The 22,998-nt window shown below is 41.0% G+C and overlaps 1 protein-coding gene across 1 annotated transcript in view; it reads left to right on the plus strand.

Annotated features, from left to right (window-relative positions):
* LOC124606460 (amine oxidase [flavin-containing] A) overlaps positions 1–22,998 on the plus strand; it is a 270,234-nt gene that overhangs the window by 186,521 nt on the left and 60,715 nt on the right. Inside the window, exons 7-8 of the mRNA XM_047138441.1 lie at positions 7,864–8,139; positions 15,287–15,677. Of these exons, the coding sequence (XP_046994397.1) occupies positions 7,864–8,139; positions 15,287–15,677 (667 nt within the window). The remainder of the gene's footprint in view (positions 1–7,863; positions 8,140–15,286; positions 15,678–22,998) is intronic.

Raw genomic sequence — 22,998 nt, forward strand, 5'->3', positions numbered from 1 at the left:
TCATCACCATAGGCTTCCTGCCTCAAAAAATGGTTAAAATGGCTCTGAGCACTATGGGACTCAACTGCTGAGGTCATTAGTCCCCTAGAACTTAGAACTAGTTAAACCTAACTAACCTAAGGACATCACAAACATCCATGCCCGAGGCAGGATTCGAACCTGCGGCCGTAGCGGTCTTGCGGTTCCAGACTGCAGCGCCTTTAACTGCACGGCCACTTCGGCCGGCTCTTCCTGCCTCATTTAGCATGTCTCTGTAATGGTGTTCTTGAGTTTCACACAAAATTTAATGCTGGCACATTGCTGCTCTAACTCTGCTATCTTGAAATTTGCAAACTGTGCAACACAACATGCCACTCAGTACAGCACTGGGCAGTAACTGACAGATACACAACAATGAAATTTCTGACAGTTACAGATTAAACACAGGTGTGTGCAGGGATGCCAACTGCATTTCACTCCAGCACACCATTTGTGTGAAATTATGAATGTTGTGGAATTTTCTGAACAGACCTTGTGCAAATGCAACACAGGCTGAGCTAAGCTTTTTGATACATTTATTCCCTTTTTAGTATCCCCCCAGTTTGTTATCCAACTGTATGCTTAGAAACTTCTCACATGGAATGTCATGTAGTGTGTGCTCATTGTTTTATATTTTTGGCACATTAATTAATTTTAAGAATATAATTTTTCGTTAAGTTAAGGAATGATCTGTTCTCAGTGAAGAAATATAGTGGAACCCTGCATAGTGAGTATAATTCATTCCAGAATATTACTTGTAGTATGAAACACTCGTTAAGCAAAACAATTTATCCTGTATAAATTAACGTAAAATACAGTAATGTGTTCCATGCAGAAAAAGTACTAAAAACTTTATCTTATTCATGCCATTTATTCAAAGAAAATTATGCATACAGTGTTATGTACTTTATTATTCATGATACATAACTTAATTATTTTTTACTAGGAAGCTGTCTATAGTCATTTGTTTCTGTCAATGCTTCAACACTTGGTGAAAATGCGATATAGCATTACCTTCAAATAAATTTGTAGCACCCGTAGCCACTGCTTTACTTGGGTCATGATTTTCAATGTACAATGCATTAGATTCCCATGCTTCTGGCATTTCTCTTATTGCACCAGAAGATTGCTGCTTTGCTGTTACTGTCTCCTCCTCTTCCTCCTCCTCCTCCTCCTCCTCCTCCTCCTCCTCCTCCTCTGAAGAACTCCTCTCCACAATTTCCTGATGTGAAACACAGTGCAACTCCACAAGCTCTTTGGTGGTCATTTTTCAGCTGTGGTCTTCTACAATTTCATCAATATCATTGTTATCCACTTCTAGTCCCATGCTCTTGGCCAAAAACACAATCTTGTTGACCACGGCTTCACAGGTATTGATTCAGTTGCCTCAGAGTCACATTCAAAACGTACTCTGCCCAAAACTTCTTCCAAGCAGAAATGAGAGTTCTCTTGGTAACTCCTTCTCATGCCTTTTCGATTGTCTTAACACAGGCAACGATCTTGAAGTGATATTTCCAAAACTCTCTGAGAGTGAGATTGGTAGCTTCAGTCAACTCAAAGCAATAAAGCAATGCTCGAAGATTGCTTTGGTGCAGAGTTTCTTAAAGTTAGAAATAATCTGCTGGTCTGTAGGCTGGAGTAAAATAGTGGCATTGGAAGGCAGAAATTGGGTCTTGATGAATTGAAATTCTTCAAGGAGGTGGTCTTGTAGGCCTGGGGAAAGGGCAGAAGTGTTGTCCATAACAAGCAAGACATGGAGTGGCAGATTCATCTCAAGCAAATATTTTTTCACCAAAAGACAAAACACTTCATTGATACAATAAAAAAATAAAAAAAAAAGATCATTTGTCACCCATGCCTTGTTGTCGGATTTCCACATCACATTTAATCTGCTCTTCTGGACTTTACATTTCTTGAAGGCTTGTGGGGTTTCTAAATGATAAACAAGGAGTGGTTTAATTTTTAAATTGCCACTTGCATTGGCACAGAATAGCAATGAGAGATGGTCTTTCATTTGCTTGTGACTGCGCAATGCATTCTCCTCTGCTTTTATAATGGCATGCTTCAGCATCTTTTGCCAGACGAGACCCATCTAGCCACAATTAAAAACCTGTTGTGACAGGTAACCCTCAGAATCTATGAGCATCTTGAAGTTGCTGATGAAGTTCTCTGCTGCCTTTGTGTCAGAGCTGGCTGCTTCATCATGCGTCACAATGCTGTGGATAACAGTTCTTCTCTTAAGCTTCTTGAACCACCCATGGCTTCCCTTAAATATTTCTTTGGCCGCTGATGATCCTGGCATCTTCTTAACAATGTCGGTGAAAATCATTCTCGCATTCTCACAAATGATGCTCTCGTTAAGTGTCACCTTACAATTGCTTTTCACTTATCCATAGAAGGAGCAACCTTTGACATCATCCAGAATATGAAACAGTTGTTTACATATTCTTGTCACTCCCTTCGAAACATCTATCTCCTTAATCTTGTCCTTGCTCTTGAGGATAGTGCAAGTAGTTGATGTATGAGGATTGCCCAGAAAGTAATGCATGCATTTGTTTTCTTCAACAATTCTTTATTGAACATAATGGTAATTACACACACAAAAGAATAGTGTTTTAACTACACACCCTACACACCCTATTTATCCCCTGTATTCATCTTGTTTCATTGTGTTCCTGTCTGTTTTTTGTATGTATCTTGGGACATTCTGTTTGCTGGTTTATTGTGAATTCAGTGGATGTGTAAAGTTCACTCAGGAGCTGTGATTTCCAATTATTCATTTGCTTCCCATGCTGTTTCTTTACACTCACCCTTATTTCTTAGTCTGATTTCATTTCTCAAAGTGCTGGAGTTATTGTGGAAATTAAGAGTAAAATCCAATATCCAGATTCTAGAAATAAATGTGAAGCTTCTCAGAAACAACATGTTGTATATTGTGCTCTCATTTACAATGAGCATGCATAACAGAGTTGAGGACATAATCTATGGCCTTCCTCCTGTGCGAAACAAAGGTGTGTATGCCGTGTCATTACCAATCCTTGTCCTGGAGGCAGAGCCAGTGGTTCACTGTGTTAATCACTCCTCATTGTCCTCAAAATGTCTTCCATGAATGACATCCTTTAATGGCCCAAACAAGTGGAAACTGGCTGCAAATTGTGGAGTTCCACTGAACCGCCTTAGGATGACCTCACCCTCCGTGCCCAACAATTAACTGTACTTCTGTTTGGCAGCACACACTCTGTTGACTTTGTCCATCATTTGTGAATATTCCCCAAAGTTTCTTTTTATGCAGTGAGAAATTCAATGATGTTGCTTGTAACATACATAACCTACAGATACGATTATGAAACTGTCCTGGAGTTACATTATTTGTCGGAAGTGATGGAAACTTGGTGCACTCAGTCAGGAGACTTCAAATAATTTATACATAATGTCTCGCATTTATAGCATTGTTTTCAGCTGAGAACAAGAATAATGTGGATTAGTTTCTGGGCAACCCCTGACTGATTGTATGTGCATGCTAAATCAGCAACACCCATACCATGTTCACGGTTTTCAATGATTTAACGTTTCACTTCTAAGGTCATTTTCTTTCTCTTACAGTTGTCTTCTTGTAGCTTTATCTTCAGGAACATTTCTATGAAGGTTACTAAAATTAGCACACAAAAAAGCACTATATGAACACAAGCTCAGAAAAATGTGTGATCACAAGCTGCACTAAGATGGTAGCAGAAAGAGTGCTAAACCCAGGCTGCAATATGTATGAAAGTCATTGCTCATATGCTGCTGTCGACAACGAAGAGTGTTCATATTGCTGAATGTTTCCCCTGTCATGCATGAACAGATGGTGATGTCACACTAAAGAGTCATCTCTCGTTATCTGAAACATCGCTCATTCAGCAAGTCATTTTTTTACAATTTGTTTTGCTCATTATGTGAATTGTGTATTATGGCAGGTGCTCATTAAGTGAGTTTCCACTGTATTCGTCTTGTTTCATTGTGTTCCTGTCTGTTTTTTGTATGTATCTTGGGACATTCTGTTTGCTGGTTTATCGTGAATTCAGTGGATGTGTAAAGTTCACTCAGGAGCTGTGATTTCCAATTATTCATTTGCTCCCCATGCTATTTCTTTACACTCACCCTTATTTCTTAGTCTGATGTCATTTCTCAAAGTGCTGAAGTTATTGTGGAAATTAAGAGTAAAATCCAATATCCAGATTCTAGAAATAAATATGAAGCTTCTCAGAAACAACATGTCGTATATTGTGCTCTCATTTACAATGAGCATGCATAACAGAGTTGAGGACATCACACATACATTAATACAGACTATGTCCAAAACTGTCTGTATAAGTTAACAGATTTCAATTGAAAATTAAAATATAAGTTTTTCTCTCATCCCTATGAAGTCATTGGGATTGTCACTGCTGTTCTTCTTCCATGGCATGAATCATATCGCTAAGGCAAGACCTGACGACACAAAATAATCTGCCCGTGAATCATGAACATAGCAAGATTGTTATTGTCATCCAGGTTTATGGATATGCTGCATCCATCCACTACAGAATACATGCACATAAATGAAATGCACTTCCGAACAGAGAGCTATACCAGTTCATTACTTAAACAAACTTTTTATAGTGGTGATCAACATTCATCAGTTCAGTAGGTGTTTGTGTAACACATGACTTCATGAAAGTAATATGTTACACCACAGATTCCTCCTCTTAGGTGAATGATGTGGTGACTATAATAAAACTCAAATAAACAATGAACATGTGAAGTTCAAAACTAATTTTAACCTTCTTAACTAAAAATATCAAGTTTGTGTCTATCTGATGAATGATCACGACTGTAATTGAAACTCATTTCTAGTAAATATGCTTATTCATGTTTATTATATGTGTAATGTCCCACAATTAATTATAAATTATTAACCATAAGCATGTATTTAACATAATGTCATTTTGATCAAGTCATTTACACCTCTACCAGGCAATCATTCTTGTATAATGAATATGAACCCTCGGATAACAAATATTTATTAGTAGGATTCTGGTCCAAGCTGCTGAAGACGGCAGTCATGTCTGCATGAGGTGAGCCTGCTTATGTAAATATGTGTGTTTTCTTTTCATTTGGCTGAAAGCTAAATGTGTAACAGTCTTTTTGCTTTGCCTATCAGCAACTCAACATGTCAACTTTATAGTGCCTAGCAGTCTATCATTTTTCTATTGCTGTAAATATTTTTTACAAATACAGATCACTTAGCAATCTTACCACATCTCTTTATTTTATACACTACCACATCTCTTTATTTTATATACTTGGATTATCCATTATGAAGACATGCAGTTCACTAGCCCATTTACTGTAATTGCCCATATTTCATTTAACCAGCTACTTGCATAACTCAGTCTTTATTAGCCACACCCCATCACACTTTTAGAAATAAATGGATGTGTGCTACATCTCTGGTGAGCAAGACAGAATCTAGCAAACTTAATTCCAAGTCTACCTAGAAAGAGTATATGAAATTCTACAACACTTACAAAGCTATAACAGTTTCCTTTGTAAGTCATAGAGGAAACATAGTATCCATTGTTATAAGGGTTGTGGCAACCATCAACTGCCAGTAACTGCTGCCTGCCAAGTGCAGAGTAAATTGTCTTTGGACTTGGTGTCCTTTGGCCATTGTGTGTTGACTCTGGGGTAGATGTTTGAGTTGTTATTGTTTCTAATGTTTTTCATGTGTCTGGTGTAATTATACAAGCCGTAATAAAAGTGCCCGATTGTAATCAGTTGGAGTATTTTGCATGCAGTCAATCGCTATAGCTAGAAAACCTACATTGGTGATCCAGAGTTGTGAAAATACATTTCATTTGCTTGCTGTATATCACCAGTTTCGTGTCAATAGACAATGTTGCAACCTCCAGTTTTTCCAGCAGTGCAGGACCCTGCAACCATGAAATGGACCTTCAAATGTGAAGCACAATTCTTGATCACATGTGCTGGCTCTGTTTGTGTCAACTAGCCATACCGGGTGCTGTACACATCAGTGCAGATGTCTTCTACAGCATTCTGTGCTCAACAGAATGCTTCTCCAGCACAAGATTATGGATTCCCCTCACCCGAGTTTCTACCGCACTCCAACGTGGACCATGCGGCTGTCCAGTTTTGGGGTCCATAAGCATGACTACCCTCTCCTCAAAGTGGTCTGTTATTTAATGGTCCCCCTCCATGCTGGTCAAAGGGACACTCACGTCAACTGCTCTGGGCCATGTATATGTCTATCCATCCTGCCACCCTGTGCACACCTCGGGCAACACATCTGCCGTGGTTCCGCCCTGTCACTCAGCACACAATCGCAATTTTGCATCTCTGCTTGAGATTTCATCTGCATCAGCCTGCTGCACCATGCTCATTGTGTGGCCATACAGATTTACTTCCTACAAGGACTGGACTGGACACCATGTCACAGCTACCAGATGTTCAACACACCACATCGGCCTTCACTGAGGCACAGTTTGCATCAGTGAAGACTGTGTAGAGTTCCTACACAATTTGTGCCTTTCCTACACCCCTACAAGCACTGCCCCCAGGTCATTTTCTGAAGCTGCCAACTTTACAACTGGGCAACTCAGTGAGATGGTTTACCTTGGTGGACAACACATTGGACATACATGGCATTGTGGATGATGACACCCATTGTGTGTGTATGACCACCCTGATCTTATCAGTGACTTGCTGAACCCATCCAAAAGCAACAAATATACCTCTGCACATACACTACTCTTCGAACGTCTTTCTCTTCCACCAGCCAATACTATTCACAATGTTATTTATGACGATACTTTAGGTGACAGAACCTCCTCTCAGCTGTGGGGACACTTGTGTGCATAGGTCACCACCAAGATCTTGCCAAACTTAGTGCTCTGGGCATTTTGGTTGGTGAAGCTGCTGCAAGAACTACAATTACATTTGCTTCCCCATACCGCAGCGTCACTTGCGGATAAACTCCAGCTAGCAGACCAGGGATATGCCGTTATCTGGCACTGCCACCTCCCTTTGTGCAGCACAGCACTTAACACTGCCGAGGTTGGCAATACCTATGGCTATACTTTCACCATCATGCGATAGAGGCTGGGTGTGTGCATATCATGCACAGCTCACGGAACAGCAGTCAACTAGTGGCCAAGACTGGGAATTGCCAGCAGTTCAACATCAGCCTCTCTCCACTCCAACTGGGCTAGCACCTGCCCCTCCGCCTTCCCCTCATCTGGTTCTTTAGCTGGTGGGACAAGTACAGCTGACTCACTATTTCCATTCCACCTACAGGGGTGCCGCTCGCAACTGCAGCCCGCCCTGCGCATTCCCAAATGCCACACACGGGCTGCAGTAGGCGCCATGGCTCATGGTTATATGGAAGGACACCCACAGACATCACATTATGTCAGATCCTCCACCTCATGAGGTAATCTGTATGTCTTGGATTTGGGTTCATGCTGGTATTTGCTCATCGATACCAGAGCAGATGTTAGCATCATACCTCCCTCATTTACTGTAATGGACATGACATCAGCCAAACTGTGTCTTCAAGCAGCAAATAAATTGCCACTTCATGTTGATGGTTTTGCCAGTTACCTATTGAACTCATACCTGGCAAACGTTTCACTTGGTCCTTCTACATGGCTGACATAGAAGACCCAGGCATTAGTGTTAGGCATTGACCTCCCTTTTCACTTTAGTCTGTGTCCGGATCTCAAGTCAGCTGCATTATTGCATTACGCTTTGTCTACTCATATTGTGTATTCATTCGCCTCCTCAGTGGCTGCCCCTCCCCCTCAGCTTCCCCATGGTCTTGCCATGGCTCTTATCGAGCGCTCTTCACTGGCAGACAGCCTTGCAGCTTCCATTTCCCAGCTTCAATCCGACCCCCCTGCAGTCGACGATCTCAGTGCTTGCAACGCCGAACTGAATCATGCCATATTTTTGCCTACACAAGCCCTCATCAAGGCACAATGTCTCAAACAATGTCTGTCAATGCTGCCACCCCCCGACACCAGCAACACACTTCGTGGAACTTTGACACAGCCGCTGCAGACAGCTCCACCACCACATCAGGTTAGTGACTGTTGTTTGCTACTGATTCCTGTCCGTGAAGACCCCTGAGTGAGTTCATCAGCCCAGCTGAATGCTGTCATGAATGGAATGACACACAAAATTGTCACAACAGACAGGCCACCAGTGTGCCATAAAGCGTGTCGACTACCGTCACATATACTACACCTTGCTAAGGCCACAGAGGAGGAACTATTGCAGCAGGTATTGTCCATCCATCAGACAGTAACTGGTCTTTGCCTATACATTTAGTTCCCAAAAAGGCTGGCACAGTGTGCCTTTGTGACAACTATTGCTGCCTCAACATGCAGACTGCATTAGACAATTACCCTATATCTCAGATACAAGACTTCGCACAAGTACTTAGCGGAGCATGCATCTTCAATGTCTTGGATATTTACAGATACACATGGAACAGAGCGACAGACCAAAGACAGCGTTGATCACATCCTTCAATCTCTACGAATTTTGTTACATGCCTTATGGTCTCAAAAACATGGTCCAAACTTGGCAACATTTTATAGACTCACTTCTGTTTAACTGCTCATTGTTATGCATACCTCGACGATATACTCGTTTTTCTCCTCCTCTAACAGAGACACGAACTCCACCTGGCCATGATACAGGACCTATTAACACGCAACTGAGTCGAGTTTTTAGGAACCCTCAATTTCTTGTCGTTACCTACCAATGGTGATAGCCATTCAAGCCCCTCTGACTGATGCATTGGTTGATAAACAAACCTCTGACAATATGGTGAGAGCTTTCAAAGATCTTAAATCACTGTTAGCATATGCTGATACTCTTTCCCAGCCTTTGCCAGATGCCTGGATCCCTATTACAGCTGGTGTGAGCAATTTTGCAATCGGAGCAGACCTCCAACAGCACGTCAGTGACTCGACTCAGCCACTTCATTTTTTTTCCAAAAAACTATCTATGGCTCAACGTGTATGGTCAGTATTTCACAGAGAATTGCTTGCGGTGTATGAAGCTGTAAAATATTTCTGCACAGACATCAAAAGCAGGAATGTTACAATTTTCATAGGTCATCACCCCCTCACAGATGCTATTCGTAACCCTGCTGTTGATCTTCCTCCATGTAGGTTTCAGTAGATGGCCTTAATTTGCCAATAAACAACCTATATCCATTACATCTGAGGTTCAGAAAATGTGGTGGCTGACTACCTATCACATATTATTGCAATTTTGTACCCAATTAATTTCAATGAACTGGCTCGCTTACAAGACAATGAACTGCCCAACCTCCAACAAGACCCCGCTACTTCCCTCCAGATCATTTCCTGCAAACTACTGGGCTCAGCCAGGCCACTATGGCGTGATATGTCCATGGCACCACATGGCCTATTGTTCCATCCACACTGCATCGCCAGATATTCACTACGTTATATAACCTTTCACATCCTGGTGCTAATCCTACTATTCACCTTGTTAGCGAATGCTTTATGTGGCCGGGTGTGAAGAGGGACTGTTGTACTTGGGCTCGTGCACAGTGCCAGCACAGCAAAGTCAACAGGCACACACAGCTCCCCTCTAGGCAAATTAGACATCCCAGAAGGCCACTTCTGCGCGTCTGGGCCACATAGGACTGTTACTCCTGTCTGATGGTTTCAGGTGCATCCTGTGTGTCATTGGCCGCATTACACGTTGGGTGGAGGTGCTACAGAATTACATTGGATTCCAAAGCATGAGCATTTGTATCCTCCTGGATAACTCGATTTGGGTGTCCTACATCCACCACCACTGACCAGGGTAGGCAGTTTGAATTCCTACTGTTTAACAAACTTTGCGTGCCCTGTGGGGTGGATAGATTCCGCACTATGGCTTACCATCCACAGAGCAACGTGAAATATGCTCACTATTTTTATATACTTGAATTTAGCATATTTTGTGACAGTACTCACTTTTCTATGGATGTTTATAAGATGATATTTGACTTTTTTGTGTTGGCTTCAGTCATCTGGTGAAAGTATGATTCCATAATGCTGTTTCATCGGCTGTGGAAATGTCCTGGTTCAATGCGTTTGCCTCATTTTTGGTGTTTCAAATACCATTTTTCTGAATGTGCTTCCTTCTTGATGTTTATATAAAAAAGTAGTAGACTAACTCATTTTTGCTGGTTACTTGCAAATTATTATAACGGGGACGTGTACATTGTTCCACCATCACACACCGAGTGTTCACTGCCGACTGACTACGGTCAAAGACAACTCCAGCATCAAAGACATTTCACACAACACACAAGCTTCCACTTGCAACCAGTCTCTTTGATATTATTCGTCACATCTACTAATATTAATCAATATGCTGTCACTCTCGAACATATAAGCAAATGAGCATAAAATAAGGCAAATTACAATCAGCAAAAAATATTCTGCCAAAAATATATGAAAACATTTACAACCTCCCTCATTAGATTTGGTATCAACATATCTGGTAGAAAATAACACATCTCCCAGATTCATTACAAACGGACTGGTCGAGTGTTGGCCCAGGACTCTGAAAGCAGCCCTCATGTACCACGGTGGTGAGTGGTTCGACACCCTTCCCTGGGTTATGTTAGGAATATACACAGCTTACAAGACAGACCTCCAGGCATCACTTATGGCGTGACCCTCGTTCTCCCCAGAGAGTTCATCAATGAGAAAGCAACCATCAACCTATCTGACCTCCCTGCTCTAGTCAAGCGTGTCTGGTCACATATAGCCATGATGCGCACACCCCCTCATGACCACACACCCATTCTTGGGTTTTTCTCCATTTGACTCTGGACTCTTGCGAGTTCTTTATGTTACGGGATGACACAGTCAAACCATCATTACAGCCGCCTTACTCTGGCCCACACGGAGTAATTGGCTCACACAGACAATACTATGAACATTTCATCAATGGCTGTCAGTAGACAGTTTCTCTTCAACATGTGACACTGGCCTGGATGATCAAGGACTCTGTACCACAACCTCTCCAGTCAAATGCTCCTCCGTCATGCAATGGCTCTGATCTCACACATACTGCCCACTCCCCTGCACCCCACCCTGATCATATGTGCACTGAGCCTACATCCTTCATCATCTCAGTTGTTGCAGGTGATGATATTCTACCCTCACTTCACTCATGCACTGTGTGTGACGATCCACAGCCTCAGGCCCAAATACACATTGCATGTGACTTTACCCCGTCTCAAGTGTTGACACCCAATGCATCCATGGAGCATTCTAGTGCTTACCCCAAACTATGTTATCCCCCCCCCCCCCCCCCACCTTCCTCAATGCCCCCTACATCCACTGTTGATGAAATTTGCATCTCAGTCAATGCCTCTGGGTGTCCTGATGAGCTTTCCTTACAGCCCCACAAGGGATCCATCTTCCTCCTCCGTGTAGGGGATGCTTCACATGTGTCCACACCCACGTCACATATTACCAATCTGCACACAGTCCCTATCCCAAACAGGGTGGATATGGTTGACATTGCTCCAATGTTCAGCACCAATCGGACAGTCATTATTTGGATCCCCCTCTCCGCCTCTTCCGTGCCCGTCCAGTCCATGCGTGCAGATTGACCAGTCCATCTCCCCCCCACAGGTTGGCGAACTATATCATCACTAGTCCACCCTGCATAGACAGCATGGACTCTTCACACACACCTTTATCAACCAGAGAGATTCCCACAACACCACTACACAGGAAGACACCCACGTCCTCCCCCCCCCCCCCCCCGCCCCGCCCCCAGTGCTCAGCAGCCCCAGGAGGGGGGGTGGGGGTGTCAGCTCTGGTGCGACCATCAACTGCCAGTAACTACTGCCTGCCAAGTGCAGAGTAAATTGTCTTTGGACTCAGTGTTCTTTGGTCGGTATGTGCTTTTGACCCTGGCATAGATGTTTGAGTTTTTATTGTCTGTAATGTTTTTCCTGTGTTTTGTGTAATTATATGAGCCATAATAAGAATGCTCAATCACAATCAGTTGGAGTTTTCTGTGCACAGTGAATCATTATAGCTATAAAACCCACAGGGTGGTTTTCTCATCAGACATGTATGAGGCAACAGAGCATGTAGAGGTAAGTAATACTTTTAGCATTTATGGAACTACCACCAAAGCACAGGAGTCATGCTTTGTTATCAGGCATTCTATAATAGATTACCTATTGTTCCAATCCTGAAGAATAGCATGCAAAATTTAGATTCTTGCATCTTTATTATTCCATCTTTATGTTAGCATACAGAGAAGATTAACAAATTCAGATAAGTTAATCTACTTTGTTTCTTTGGAGGGACCTCAAAACTAATGGTAGCTACTTGTATAGTAACCTTCAAGATACACATACTTGATTTCAATGGTACAACATGCAGCTGAACATAAAATGTTTGATTTCGATGGCACAACATGCAGGGAAATATAATGTGCTTGATTTAAATGGCACAACATGTAACTGAATGTAACAAGTTTGCTTTCATTGGCTGCCTCACAACCCTGATCATATGAATCCTCCCATCCACCACCAGCTTTTTTGAACTGCACAGATGGGAGTTACCCTTACAACACATTCTCACATTCTCTGCCCCTGGAATCATCCCAGCCTCAACTTACAGTAACCTACTGTCTGCACACCCTCCACCCAACTGTTTCCACCCCCTCTATCATGTCACCTCCTCACAATTCACATCCTCTCACCCTCATTGTCCACTGCTCTCTGCCAATGTGCTCACCAGCCTTTTCCCCTTCTCTGCTGCTCTCCTTTCCACTCCCTGTTTGCCCCCCTCCCCCATCCCAGCCTCCATCACCTACAGCCTCATGACACCATGCCTAGCAGCCATCTCCTGCCACCTCAAGCCCCTATACTCTCTGCCAGTCAGCATATCCTGCTATCTGCCCCTCTTCACTGCCCCTTTCCACATTATTTCTCCCATTCCATGCGTGTAGTTGCATTCTGGCCTGAGCAGTCAGAGATATCTGTTATGTGTGTGTGTGTGTGTGTGTGTGTGTGTTTGCGTGTGTGTGTGTGTGTGTGTGAGAGAGAGAGAGAGAGAGAGTGTGTGTGTGTTTGTGTTTGTTTTCTGATGACAGCTTTGGCTGAAAGCTTAATGTGTGATGTATTTTCGTTATGCCTGACTGCAAGTCAGTGTGTCACCTTTATGGCAAGTAGTAATCTATCCTTTGCTTAACTGTCGATATTACAACCTGGACTTTCCACTGTTTGAAAACACAGAACTCTTTTCATTGTCTGTCTGCCACACATATTGCAATGAGCTTTACTCATGTTAATTTCATCCAAATAAAAAACTGTCTGATGCAATTAGCATTTGTGAACAATAATATCCAATAAGCAGTTTTCTCTAGGAGCTTTTAGAACTTTCAATGAGTCAATACTATGTTAGTGTGTTTCCCATCTTTAAATTATTCATCAAATTTAGTTTATTGAATGTTTCACTGGTGATGTGGTGAGAGAATCTGAAACATGATACCCATGTGGCTATAAAGGCCTCTACCACTGTATCTGGGGTTATGTCAGGCAGAGGTACTGCTTCAGGTCACCAAGTGAAGTGATTGATAATAGTAAGGAGATACCGGTGCCCATAGGATGATGGTGGGAGACGTACAATATCCGTACATATGTGAGAAAGCAGTAGTTCACTTAGGAGAAGGAAGCGATGGGGTGTACACATGCCTGCCTATGTTATAGCACAGGCACAGGACATAGGCATGGGCCCAGTTGGTGCAGCCCCACTGAATACTGGGCCAAACAAATTGCAGAGGATATGGCTGGACACATTCTCAGGGGAAGCTGAGTGGTTGACATTGGCACAAACGACACACCTGCTGGGCTTGTGGGCATTGGTATCATGTGAGGTTACAGGTTGAGACATTTATTTATGTCATTTTGCAGCTTTAAGAGCTCCGGGTTGGCAACCTGGGTGCTGGCAAAGGCCGCATAGTTGAGGGAAGCTGTAAGGGCACATGATCGGCTAAGGCAACTGGTGACTATCTTCTCTATTCTGGCCATGTGCTGGACATCAGTGATGAATTGTACAATATACTCCTGCTGTCAGAATTGGTGGAGTGAGATCTGCATGCCCTGCTTGTGGTATAAACCTGTTGTCAAGGGGGGGCAGTGGTCTGTAAAATATCGTGAAATGGTGTCCCTCCACTGAGGGGTGAAAATACCTAACTACCTCATACACAGCAAGCAGCTCACAATCATATGCAAACCATCACTGTTGTAGCTCCATAAGCTTCACCAAGGAAAATATCGGGGGCTGCCAAGTCCTTTCAGTGTGTTGCTACAGGACTGAGCCTGTGGCAGACTGGCTGTCATCAGCGACAATTGCTAGTGGAGCAGTGAGGTGGGTTTGCACTAGGAGGGCACCTTGCAAGACCTTGTTGTTCATTCAAAACTGCTCAACATTTGCGCTGTGCAGGAAATGGGCCTGTTGCCTTTTGTGTGCCATGCAGCCATGAGTGTGGCACTTGCACTGTTGCAGTGTCCTTTAGGTGGTGGCTGAAAAAATTTGCCATCCGAAGGAACCTCCAGACTTTTTGTATGTAGTCGGATGTGGGAATTCAGACAAAGTCTGGACTGTCTTGTTGAGGGGGCGAGAGCCTGCGGATCATATCCTACGACCCAGGAAGCCAATCTCTGGGACACCAAAAAGGCACTTCTCCAAGTTGATAATGACACCAGCCTCCTGGAGGCAAGTAAATACCTCTTGGAGATGAGAGAATACCTCCTGGAGACAGCAGTGTTGCTCTGTGAGATCACACAAATAAATCAGGATATCGTACAAATAGGTAAAAATTCCAAGAATGTTGCATAGGACATTGTCAAGGAAACATCATGTCTGGCAGTGTTTTAGAGGCCAAACGACAAGAAGGCACTCCCAAAGGGGCCAGAAGGTATAATGATGGCCATCTTCTCTACATCCTCAGGAGTGACCGGTGTCTGCATGAATGCTTTTGCACAGACCACTTTACTGGAAATGGTTCACTTTACTGGAAATGGTTATGCCACACAAGTTGTTGCTATAACTGTGCAAAAGTGGAATGGGGTAACAATATGGCAATGTTCTGGAGTTAAGTGCCCAGAAGTGCTCATACAGGCATGACACACTGTCTCTTTTTTGCATAAGGTGTTGGACAGAGGTCCACGGCCCTTGGAGAAGTGGAGCATACCTGTGGAAATCACTGCCTCGATCTTGGCCTGAGTTGCTCTGTGTATATCATGTGGAAGGAGGCCGGGACAGCAGAAAAGAAGCAGCCCAGGTGTCATGGCAATGTCGGGGCAGGTGTCATGGTGAACCTCTTGGGGAACACTGGAGGGGTGGGTGAAGAGGGGGAATGTGGTGAGGATACCAGCAAAGAGGCCGGAGGAGGAGAGCTGTTTGACAGAGCAAGAGGTGGTGGGGCGAGATTGACAGGGGATGGAATGATGGGAGGTGGCATCAACAATATGGCAGTTTGTCATGTCATGGAGGAGGCCATGATGAGAAATAAAATCATTGTCAAGGATGGGGCCTGTAGCATTAGTGATGGTAAACATCTACAGGAAATCTCCAACATGGCCTAGGTCAATGGATAGGGTGTGGGAACAGTAGTTTCTGATGGCTGAGCTGTTTGCTGCAGTGAGGAAGATGGACAGTGGCCAACAGAGGTAACAATTGGCAGAGATAAACAGAATGATCTGAACTTGTGTCTAGGAAGTGGGGTAGCAAGGAGTGGAAATTACCACTATCATGTACAAATAGGTGGTGCAAAATTTGCAAAGCAGCCGGACGCGCCTATTGTCAGCTGCTTTCGGCACTTGGGGCCCGCACAGATGGTGCACAGAAATTTGCAGTGACTCTGCCAAAATTATCACAGTACCAGCAGTATTGTCCAGTTCTACATACGCAACAGTCTTTGTGAACTGGTCATGGGGAAGTGGGGGGGGGGGGGGGGGGGGGGGGAGTTGTGCCCGCACAAACCACTGAGTGGAGGTGGACAATCCATGGTATGAGGTGGGTGCACACCCTCCAAGGCAGCTGTGAGCTTATCCATCTCACCATTCATCTATTCTGACTATTGCTTGACAGCATATTTATTCCCTCATTAAGTTTGTTGTGAATAATCCACTGCAGTTCAAAAGGAACAATGATTTACATTATTGCAATACTATAAGGAAAAATTATATTCATTTCTTCACATGAAGGTTGTCTTTATCACCAAAGAGGTACACAACACTGAAACAAAAAGTTTTGATAACTCACCTAGGCATATAAAATATCTGAAAGATGGCAAAGTAAAAAAGTTTCTCCTTGACAGCTACTTCTGTTTGGTAGAAGAATTTCTATTATTGTGTTGTGTAGAAGGTGGTGGGTAGGAATTACTAACTCATGCCTGTAGATATTTTCCATAAATATAAAAAAAGAACCTTTTTAAATGTCCAGCATGTGCTCATATTTTTAAATTAAGTTGTGATGTGCATGTTAAATGACTCATTCCACATTATTACAATTTATTGTGCAAATAATCCATGGAACATGAAACTAGCCAACTAACTAACTAACTAACATAAAAGTTCACACATAGTTTCACATTTCCACATGAAAATCTCAACACATAAAACACAGAACTCTTTTCATTGTCCATATGCTGCATTCATTGAAAAGATCTATAGAGATGTCCACATCAAAAACAGTCTGACACAGTTAGTGTCTGCAAACAAAAATATATGGTAAGCTTTTTCTCTCAAAGCTTCTAGAACTTTCAATGAGCCAAAGCTATGTTAGCATGATTTCCATTTTTAGATTATTCATTGAATTTTGTTTACTGAACATTTCTTTAGGCCTTGTATTTATATGAAGATCTTTAGTAATAACAGCTAATAACAATGAGTAAACCCTTTGCAAATATTAAAACTGGAAATTTCCTGTGATATTACAACAGTGATTAAATATTGATATAAGAAATATAAAAATATAAATCATGAAATAAGTTTTAATTGCAGCTGAAATGGTCTGTTAAAATTACCAATAAATAGTGTAGTTTTGATTAAACAGGATTTGCTCTTGAATTTTTATAAACTAATCTTCAAAGTGCATCTTTATACAAGGTGAATATATTGATACATATATAAAAATATATTTACGGAAAATTTTATGATGGATTTTGTAAACATCCACAGTAATGGATTGTGTGCCTTATAAACATAAACAAGAACAAAGATGGTCAGAATTTAGGTGGTAGCGCATACTTCGCTAGTTGGGAAAAAGGTTGCACCATACACTATTTTATTACACCCAGCATATTTACACTTTATAGATAATGGTATATCCCCCATAATTCACCTGTCAAAAGTGATGATGCTAATGGTCAGTACCATTTAGGAGATTCATCTAAGTTTTGTAGCCTATCTCCCAGCATATGTTTGCTAATTTTCGTTGTTTGCTAAATAGAAATGTAACCTTATTTCTACACACAAGTCTTCTATTGTTTATGAATTAATTATTCTATCAAATCACTTTTAAAGTATAGGATAGTTAAAAGTAATTACAGTTTTAAAGCAGATAGGGGAAAGGATAAGAAACTGCTATACAGAAATCTAAAGCAGAAGAAATACAGCAGATAGCTTGATACTTTATAGACATCAATCTGCTAAATTCACACAAGATGTGAATTTATCTCAGACATGTTTCTTAGGACATATATGTTATGATCATATCTATGTTACACAGACCTTTTTTTCACTCAAGGCATCTGTTAATAAAATAGTCTTTGGATGTGGAATTACTAAAATTCTGCATAATGTTGGAAAACCCACTCATTTCTTTCTTTAATTGTGAACTAGGACGAAAAGCTTTCGCAAGCACCATGTCATTCAGTTTAAAATTCGGGTCACTTGGCTTAAAATTATGTTCTCAAACTTGAAATTACGCTTGTTGTTTTAGATGCTTTTCCACCTTTGCTTGTAAATCCTACTATTTACCTCCTTTATATTTTTAATAAATGAGAAAAAATATTACAACATTAAAAACAATCATTTCCCCTTAAAAACTATCAGCCAGTGAAAGATATACAAGTGTCTGAACTTAAATTTTGACCTTGTTGATATCATCACATCTGCTTAGGCTGTTTATTTATTTATTAATTTATTTATTTACCATCTGTAGTATCACATTCATGAGACCAGACTCGTCAAGTATGAAACAGTATAAAATATTACATATGTACACCACGTACAAAATCTTATCATTTGTATCAACACATCTTTATAACAAAAACATTATTCTGCTTAATTAGATTATAAACTATTAAATACCAGTATTTTAGTTAAATATTCACAGTAACACAAGGCACAAAAGTTAGGTGCATAATTAGATACATACAAGGATGAAAGAAGTTTAGTTTTATCTAAGAATGGTTTGATAATTATGAATTTTTGCTTAGAGAGTTATGAAGCAGACAAATTTGACCAAAATTCCAGGTGTTCACTAATACTGTAGAAGCTGTTGATTATTAGTAGATTTTTTAGTTCTTTTTTAAATGTGTTAATGTTTGGTATTTTTTGGTGTTATCTGGCAAGGCAATGCACTGTAAAGAATTTTTGGTTTGTAAACAGTACTGTCCTGATATATTGATTTTCTGTGCACATCCCTATGATAGTCATCCCTGTTTCTTGTTTGATAATTGTGGATCTCACTATTCAAAGCTGAAACATGATGGTTTTTAATGAAGCAGATACTTTCAAATATGATTTTTAATTCCTTAAAGGTACCTCTACGTGATGCTCTGTAAGCAACATCACTTATTAATCTTACAGCTTTCTTTTGAAGCTTAAATGACTGCTTTGCAAAAGATGTATTTTCCCAGAATACTATATCTACTATGCATGTATGCATAATAAGCACTTAATAGTGTTTCACTATTGCAGCAGTCTTTAAGCATTCTTAACATGAAACAGTACTTGCTTAATTTTTTGTTAAACATTTCTACATGTTTTCCCACCTTAGATGCTCATCCACCCATAATACTAAAAAAATTATGTAATTATATTGCTGAATTTGGCTATTCAATGATGTGAATTTTAAATTGGTCGTGTTTTTGTTCCTTATATGGTTGAAGTTCATCCACACAGTTTTTTATCACTGACAACTAAACAATTATCATTAAACCATTTTTCTGCCACTTCTGCTGTTTTGTAGACTGTTTGCTGCATCTCATAAGCATTCTTCCCTTTTATAATAAAGCTGGTACCATGAGCAAATAATATAGTATCAGGTGTCTTTAATGACAACCAAGAACAACAATGGTCCCAAAATTCATTTTAAGGGCAGGATATCCCAGTTGTGATATTGGCCTGCTCAAAGTGTGGATCTGATATTTCCCTATGCAATCTTCATTATTTCAATCTTTGACTTCACCAGTCATATCCTTGATTACTGTGAGATACACCTCATATGGAATGATTCTTGGCACACGTCACTAGAAAATCCATCCATATGTGGGGTATGGACAAACTTTAAATCTATCCTTACAATTCCATTAAATAATCCATTACTTGTTAATATATACAATACAATGACATTGCTGAGCATTCTCACCCTTCACCAACCTTTCTATCAAAAACTGTCTCTTTTACAGCTAATAACAACAGAGTTACTAGCTTATGCACATTTATTCATAACTTAACTGTTCAGTTGAACATTCATTTAGGTAGGAATTGCTATCATAATAACGCTTAAAACCAACATACGACTCAGCGTAACCAATATTAGCCATGATTTCCAAACATAACTTACCCACAATGTGTGTAAAACTTAAATATTCATCTAAGTACTCATTAGAGTTCAGATATTTCTCAAAATCTGGCATACAATCATCATACATTATAACACACCCACTGGAACACAGAAATTCATTTCTAACTGTGTTGATATTACCATAAACTTATTTCTTTAGATCTTCTGTAACTTTACCCCTATTTTTATATATGTGCAATTCTAAGTCATTTGACTCCTTAATTATTTTATTTATACTTAGGTTCAATAATTTTTTCTCCATTCTCTCTGTTTCTGCAGTAGAATGAGGCATACCAAAGGACGATTCAGTATTTTCTCATACTCTATGATGGATGAAATGAGCTACATACTTTTCCAAGCTAGCAAGTGTAAAGTAACCACATCTGAATCCTTACTGAGGTTGACATACACTTTTTACATAGTTGCTTAATTAGTTAGATAAAAAAAAAAGACTCAGTCTTTCCTTCTCATCCCGTTCAGTAAGTCTCCCTTGACCAGTCGCTCTGGGTGACTTTCCTGAAATCTACCCTTTTCCTTAGATCTCTCCAGTCCTTTTGCTTCACCCCTCTTCCTTCCCCATCAGCCCTTCTGCCAGAAGAAGGAGCGACTGGCTCCAAAAGCTTGCCAATTACAACCACCTTTTATATGTGTGTTCAATGGCTGCTTGGTGAGTAGATTTTTTATCTGCCTAATTAAATACTTTTTACATTGTTTATTTCGACATCTTGTGAAAACCTAGGCTCAGTAAAGGATGACTAGACCTCCACAAACCAGACAGTTACCAGATCCCCTGCCAGTGTGGCATATCATACACTGTGGAAACTGTTTGCACGGTAGAAGATGGGCACCGCCCTTTGATTGTGGCACCATACACAATCATTAACTTTGCTCCAGGGAAGTAGGGTGCCTTTCCCTATTCCTCCACTGGGGTAATTCCTGTCTGGCGCGTCCACATCGCGGCGGTGGGCATCCTACACTTCAGTAGGCTGGAGTGCTAGGATGGCTGAGTTCAGGCAGGGACCCAATCCCGTGGGGTATAACACGGAACCCATGCCCAGGGTTACGGGTGAAGACCTTAATGGCAGCGACGGTGGAGAAGGCAGACTTCGGAATGGCGTAGCTGGCAGATGAAGCAACCCTCCTTTCTGGGGATTAAATGAGAAGGGAACCACTGCCTTCTGGTGGAGGAGAAACTCCAAAGGCTAAGGGAGACAACCCCAACAGAAAATCCTTCCCTGCGTTAGGCCTAGCAAGCCAGTAGGAAGGTCTTCATATATTGCTTTCAAAACACAGACGAGCCTCGGAACGAACCACTCAGGATTTGACCCCACTGCTTCTTCAAGTACTGGTGCAAATGATGAGAGACCTGATGATATTCATCTGTACAAGAAGACGAAACCAACTGGACTAAAAAATAACCTAAATATTGGCACCCTTAATATATTAACCCTCAATTGAAAAATGGAAGAAATGACAGATGTACTAACAGAGAGGAAGTTAGATATATTGGGATTAAGCGAAACAAAGTGGAAGGGAAAAGGTGAGAAGAATTTGAGAGGAGGAGGAAAACTGTACTGGAGTGGGAATAACAGGTCTGGAAGACATGGTGTGGCAGTGATGGTGAATAAGAATGTACAAAGCTGTATTGAAAATGTGAGATATATATCAGACAGGATCATAATCTTAAACCTGAGATTCCAAAAAGAAACACTAAAAGTAATCCAGATTTATGCACCTCAAGTGGGATGTAGCGAAGAAGAGAAGATGGACTTTGAAAATGTGTTAGAAAACCATATAGAGAGTGCTAATATAGTGATGGGAGATTTTAATGCACAGGTAGGCAAAGACAGAAAGGGATTTGAGCAAGTATTGGGATGTTTGGGATATGGAGGCAGAAATGAAGAAGGGGAAAGACTCCTGGATTTGTGCCAGAGGAATGGAATGAAAATAGCAAACAGCTGGTTTATGAAGAGAGAAAGTCATGTTATCACCAGATACAGTTGCGATGGAAGAACGAAGAGTGTAATTGATTATAGTCTAGTAGATAGGGAATGGGGAGAGAAAGTAACAAATGTGAAGGTAATTCCAAGTGTGAGTGCAGATGGAGACCATAGATTACTGGTGAGACAATGGAAAATAAATCAGTGTGTGAAAAATAGAAAACAGAAGAAAGTGATGAGGATATGGGATTGGAAATTGAAGGAGAGTGAATGTGCTGAGAAGTACAGAGAATTAATAACACAAAAATTTCCAAAAGAAGTTTTCTGCGATGTAGAAAAAGAATGGAGTTTATTCAAAGACACTTTAGTCGAAGCAGCACAAAAAGTATGTGGCAGAACATCTGGAAAGGAAAATATTAGACAGACAAGTTGGTGGGATGACACCACAATCCAAGCAGTTAGAAGAAAAAATGGAGCATGGAGAAAATGGTGGAAAACTAAAAATGACGAAGACCGTAAAAGATATATAGAGGAAAAGAAGAAGTGCAAAGAAATAGTGGAAACAGCAAAGAAAAAGGCATGGGAAGAGTTTACAAAAAAACTTGAAGAAGATGTGAAGAGCAATAAGAAAATGTTCTATAAAATGATGAAAAATAAAAGGAAGGCTTCTGAAGTACCAGTAAAGATGGAAACAGAGGACGGTACCATTATTGAAGATCCAGGGAATATAAAAGATCTATGGAAAGAACATTTTAAGAAGCTGTTAAACGCTGAGGAGCAGGTACATGAGGAAACAACAAATAATGGAGAAATTGAGAGAAGTTGGGAAGCAGAATTAGGACAAATTACACGGGAAGAAATGGAAAAAGCTTTGAAGAAGATGAATGGGGGGAAAGCCCCAGGACCTGATGAAGTATCAGTGGACATGATAAGAGCAGCAGGTCCAGTGGGAATGCAGTGGCTGTATAGAGTACTATCAAGCGTGTGGAGAAATAGTAAAATACCTGACGACTGGAGAACAGGAGACATTGTTCCCATCTTCAAGAAAGGCAATAAAAGACTTTGTAAAAACTACAGAGGAATAACCCTCATGAGTCATACAGCCAAGATTTTTGAAAGAATTTTACTAAATCAAA

This window comes from Schistocerca americana, chromosome 3, assembly GCF_021461395.2.
Source record: "Schistocerca americana isolate TAMUIC-IGC-003095 chromosome 3, iqSchAmer2.1, whole genome shotgun sequence".
Lineage (NCBI taxonomy): Eukaryota > Metazoa > Arthropoda > Insecta > Orthoptera > Acrididae > Schistocerca > Schistocerca americana.